The 5,718-nt window shown below is 34.8% G+C and overlaps 1 protein-coding gene across 1 annotated transcript; it reads right to left on the bottom strand.

Annotated features, from left to right (window-relative positions):
- Positions 1–1,336: 1,336 nt before the first annotated feature.
- LOC145071010 (dof zinc finger protein DOF3.6-like) lies at positions 1,337–2,939 on the bottom strand. The gene is made up of 2 exons (XM_079017960.1): positions 2,690–2,939; positions 1,337–2,518 (listed from the first exon to the last, which is right to left on the bottom strand). The coding sequence occupies exons 1-2, from the start codon at positions 2,741–2,743 to the stop codon at positions 1,679–1,681; spliced, it is 894 nt and encodes a 297-aa protein (XP_078874086.1). The 5' UTR covers positions 2,744–2,939; the 3' UTR covers positions 1,337–1,678.
- Positions 2,940–5,718: the final 2,779 nt, after the last annotated feature.

Below are 5,718 nucleotides of genomic sequence, written 5' to 3' on the forward strand. Positions count from 1 at the left end.
TCTAATCTTGTTCGTATGATATAAGAAATTAATCGTTTTTTATTACCATAAATGGCTAACCGACCCTTTTTTAACACCTTGAATATGTGTTTGTTTGAGTACCGACCCTCTTTATACGTATGAATCCTTCTTCATGAGCGAATGACTGTAACACCAAATGCATGTTATCAAGTGAGTTCTTCGATCTTATGAGCCATTGGTATATATCTCACTAAGATTTGGGTTAATCTGGATTTTTGGTCTACTGTTTTGGACATGCATGTGACATTATGACTATGGACATTAATTAGTACTTACTAAATACATTTGTTCATTGCCTTTTGGCTTAACATGCGCGTTATGAGAATAATGATTCTCAAATTTGGTGGCTATCTTTTTCACGTTTTTGGCAGTGAGTATATATGGTAAACACCCTTCTTTGAGAAGGCAATAAGTTTAGCTTCTAGATATTTCAGGGGCGGAGGTTATATAGGGCCAGGGGGGCTGTGGCCCCCCTATTTTTTTTATATATATAGCCTTTATGTATTAAAAAAGTTACATATTATGTCAAAATCTATAAAATTTTACTTTGACTCCTCCTGTTCTTCAATTTTTATACATATTTTATTTTCGGCCCCCCCTAATCGAAACTTCAAGCTCCGCCTCTGGTTATTTGTGAGTCATTTGGTTTAGTAAATCTATAACTTTGAGTTGGTGTACTACATTGATTCTCTCTTAAATGCTTTTTAGCATTCGAATCCTCTCACATTAATTTGACATGTCAGCAATATGATATACAATAACAATAGGACTCTGTTTTCAAGAAAATAGCTAGTTGAAGGGAATGTAGAGACATTGTTTTTTACCTTCAGTTAAGGCGTAAGTCATAGTCAAGGGTAGCAAGTAGCAAATTAAAGTTGCTACATTTATGAAGCTACTTTAGCCAAGAACATGTAAAGATAATTTTGGTATCATATGGGATGACACAATGAACGTCTCAAACATTTTTTGCACAAAATTTCCGTCATTAAAAAGGGTATAGTTCGCCAATTCATATGACATCACTAATGATACTATGACCATATCATTATGATATCTAATATAACGAGCAACTATACCTATTTATATTTTAACAAACCAGTCCACTTCTACAAACTGAGTTTAGAAGCGGCATTAAGTTTTAAAACCCTAAAATAAGCCGAAAGATATTATAGAACCTTGAAAGGAAAATAATCCAATCTTTCTTGTTGTTCAAAAAAAAAAATCCAAGGTTTCTTGAGCATTTTTGGTATGTACGATATGGGTGTGTTGGTGAAGTTTAGAGTAAACTTTATACTAAAATTAACATCAACACAGATTAACATCAACAACCATATATATAAGAGAACTTGAATCACATGATAGTAGTACATTGCAACTTACAAATTACAATCTCATCAATTAATCAAAGAAAAATATAGATGTATATATCACTAGAATTAAGCTACTATATATGCCCTAGGGTTTCCAAGAAACCCTGATTTTCAGTCCATCTTGTTTCATTTCTAATCTTGTACTCGCATGCAAAGTTTACTTATACATTGTGCATCGTATGCTAATCTTTCAATCACTAGCGATGCACAATGCACATGGCTTTCGTGCAAAGAAGTGAAAAAAGAAGAAAGCTTAGAATAGAAAGATAAGAAAACAAGGTAAATCACTAGATATGGGTGGTGGTAGTAGAAGAAGAAGTAAAGCCACTAAGATGAGTTGTACCCCATGCAACATTGCTAGTACTCATAAACTGCTCGTTTCCTGAAATACCCAGAAAGTTTCTTGACAAATTCAACGCTTGATGTTGTTCTTGTTGATGATGATTTTCATCCATCTTCATTCCTCCAACTTGTCCACTGTAGTTCGATGGACCTTCGCCATACATCCCACCGTTAGCAGCCTCCAAAAACGGAAAGCGAGCAAATTTGCTAGTAGGGTAATTACTATCATGACCAAGATTGATCAAATCAGTTCCATTTCCAACCCCAAATGTTAACCCAAGATCCCCACCTGTATAGTGATGCAAGGGGGGCAAAATTGGAAACTGAGATGGTCGAGTATTATGCCCTAATATATCTGTGGTGCAGCTATAATTAGGAGAAATCGGAGTATTGCTAGTTGAGCTTGTAGTAGCTGTTGGGGACTTTGACCTAGAACCCCTTGATGCCTTGCTACTTTTTTTGTTTCTCCGACAACCACCACCCACTGGCACGTTCCTCAAGGCGCCACCTCTTGTCCAGTACCGCCGGCAAGTTTTGCAAAAGTGACGGGGCTGTGACAGACTGTAGTTGTTGAAGTAGCAGAACTTGGTATTAGTTGATTCACATCTAGGGCATTTCATTGCCATCTCCGGCTGTGGAAGCTTCGCCATCCTTCCACGCTCCGACGTCTGTAAAGATCTTCCATCCCCACTGCTCCCCAGCGGTTGAGGTGGTGGCAAAAGTGATGGAGGAAGCTGATGAGAAATCTCATGATCACCACCAACTCCAACACCTCCAGCTGGTTGCTGAAAAAGCAAGAAGATTAAACTGTAGGAATATACTACTACAGATTAATAAAGTAGAAACAACACAAGGAATATATGAAATCATTATCTTTTTTTAATATAAATAATCAACCTTTTTTTTTCTTTTGTGTTTTAAAATGTATATGAAATTGAAGAAAATTCATTCGTTACCTGTTGATGCCAATTAGAAGGATCTAGATAAGAAGGAAGTGAGGAGAAAACCATATCCAAATTCCAATTGGGTGCTCTCTAATTGAAAGCTCTCTCTTTTTTTTTCTTTTGTAAAAGTTTGATGGGGCTGAGTATGGTGGAGAATCACATCAATAATAAGAGACTTTCACGGAGAAAGATAGGAGCCTGGAAAGATAAAGGAAGGGAGAAGAGAGAAGGGTGTGTTGTGTTTATTTTATTTCTGTTCCATACCGCTAGCCCACACTCTCTTTTTGTCTTCCTTATATATTTCTAGGGTTTCCTTTTTCTTAATTCCTAAGCTTACAGTGACCAAGATTTGTGTACTACAGTTCTTATTCTAAAATAACAACTGTTGAGTTAAAATTGAACATCCGTATTCGTCTTTTTTAATATTTATATTTATTGAATATTTGGAAACAATGATGGATTTGTAGTGGCGATTTCATCTCATGATGGAAATAGGAGCTTGGATCATGCATTTGTGGATTTATGCGACATTAGTGCATCTAGAGACACAAGTGTTTCATTATATATACTTTAAAATTATTTTATTGCTAAATACATTCTAAATATTCAATGCGTAATCTAATAAATAACAAAAAAAAAGTTACCTTTAACGACGACAAATAAATCGCAGCTGGTGCCTCAAATCGTCGCTAGTACCTTCAGCGAGGACGTGTCTTCCCAAAAGGATTGTCGTTATTAACTCATAGCGAATACTAAAAAATCTATGCCATTAGTGTCGTCTCTAATTGTGGGCGTCGCTAAAAGACCTAGTCGTCGCTATAGTTAACATATATTTGTTGTATTGTAGTTTGTCAGGCTCGTATTCTTTGTAATCGACGCATGTCTTTGAATTATGTTATATATAGTGATTTAATGAAAACGATTATTTTCATCGTTAAGTTTACTCATGATAATCTTTGTTCTATTGAATTTGATGCTTATTGCTTTTCTGTGAAGGATTTTCAAACCAAAAAAATTCTCCTTCAATGTCAGCTTTGGTGACTTATACCTTGTCACGTTACTTACCAATCAAGCTTTAGTCTCTCCTAATTCTACCATTTGGCATCAATGGCCTGGACACCTCGATTAAGAAGCTTTTAATCAGCTATCTACGCAAAATTTAATTCCTTACAAATACATTAAAATTCAACTTTATGTTAGTCAGTTACACATGCATGAAAAGCTTCCTTTTACATTGTCGAATTCTGTTGTTACTTATGCTTTTGAAATTGTTCATTTTGATGTTTGGACATCCCCGGTTCTTAGCAACTCTGGTTTTAAGTATTATGTTCTTTTTCTTGACCAATTTTCTCATTATATGTGGGTGTTTCCTATCAAACATAAATATGATGTGTTTGAAAATTTTGTTCAATTTAGATCTCATGTTAGAAATCAATTTTGATATGACATAATATATTTTCAACGTGACAATGGGGTGAGTATAATAATACTCAATTTCATAATTTTTGTACCACCAATGACATCCAAATGCGTTGTTTTTGTCCCTACATTTCCCAACAAATTAGGAGGTTTGGATATATGATTCGTACAATCAACAACACTATCTATAATCTTCTCTTTCAAGCTTGCATCCCTCCTACATATTGGACTGAGGTTCTTTTCATGGTTGTTCACGTTTTCAACATCACACCTTCCACCACCATCAAACATATGTATCCCTAATAAAAACTCCACAGTAAAACCCTTTCATATTCTCACCTCCGAGTCTTCGGTTTTCTATGCATTAGAAATGGTTAAGAATTAATTTAGAATTAATCAGAATTAATTGGAAAGTAATTTTGGATTAATTAGAATTAGCTGCAAGGGGTGAATTTCCATAATCAAAGATATTGAAATCTCTTCCTCCTACCTTTCTCCAAATCCTTCCTAGGGTTTCTAAGGTATTGGGTAAGAGTAAGTAGAGACATCCACACTATTGGTGTTAGTTTTCCAAGGAACACTTAAGGATCAAAGCTTGAGTATTTTCGATACTCAAAGGTATGTATTCTAATCTTTGTAATTTTCGATAATACATAGGTTAGATTAGTTTTTCACAGTATGTTGCTATAATGAGAAAATATCATAGATCTCTAGGTTGCATATGCCTATAAAACCGTTTTATGATTCCGATGCGTAAATCTTTTTATTTGTAACCTACAAACTCCATCATCGTCAAACACTAGTCTTAAGAATTTATTTTTCATAAATAAATTAATATTCAAATTAATACAACTAGAATGGTTGTCAAAATAATAAATAATTCGACAATAGATACAAAAATCAAAACTTAACACGTTAATATTTTGATCAAACAAACATAATATATTAAAGAAAACCAATATTCGAACAATAAACCAAATCATTAGGTTACATCTAATCTAGTGTAAACATTAGGGTTTTACCCCATAGTCAAAAGATAGAAATAGAAAAACACAAGAAACAATTTACAAAACATGGTCATTAAGAAAATTGATTCATCATACTAACACTCCTAGCTTTTATTCTTCAAATCTGCTCCAAATTGCTTGTCCACCTTCAAAATAAATGCAAAATGGTTTTTAGATGATTGGAACACCTTCTGACCTCTTAGGAGAAGTTCCTAAGGATTGCACATTGAATTGGGGTTGTAAAATCGTCTATTTAAAGTGTTTTAGGCCGGCATAACTTTTGACATGATAAATAAGGGTTCAAAACGCTAAGTGTAAACTACATTTGAGTTAGTCATAATCTTTTCGTTTTCAATATCATGTTTCTGAAGTTTTTGAATTTTTTGTAGGGCACGGTGCGTCCTAGGCTATTTTCTAGCATTTTCTTCCAACTAGGGATGAGCATTTGCCGGAGCCAGATAGAACCGATCGGATCGGGATTGGGATGATATTCTCGTGGATTTTTGGAACCAAGAACCGCTGGAACCGGTAAAAACCGGAATCGTATGTTACTATTTCTCGAGGACCGATTCCAACATTGAAGACACAACAGGAACCGATAGAACCGGCGGTCCA

This window comes from Lactuca serriola, chromosome 8, assembly GCF_051521515.1.
Source record: "Lactuca serriola cultivar US96UC23 chromosome 8, Lser_US96UC23_V15, whole genome shotgun sequence".
Lineage (NCBI taxonomy): Eukaryota > Viridiplantae > Streptophyta > Magnoliopsida > Asterales > Asteraceae > Lactuca > Lactuca serriola.

Coding starts and splice junctions, on each gene's coding strand:
- LOC145071010 (XM_079017960.1), bottom strand. CDS start 2,743: ATGGTTTTCTCCTCACTTCCTTCTTATCTAGATCCTTCTAATTGGCAT. Junction 2,519..2,689: donor CTTCTAATTGGCATCAACAG/GTAACGAATGAA, acceptor TTGCTTTTTCAG/CAACCAGCTGGAGGTGTTGG.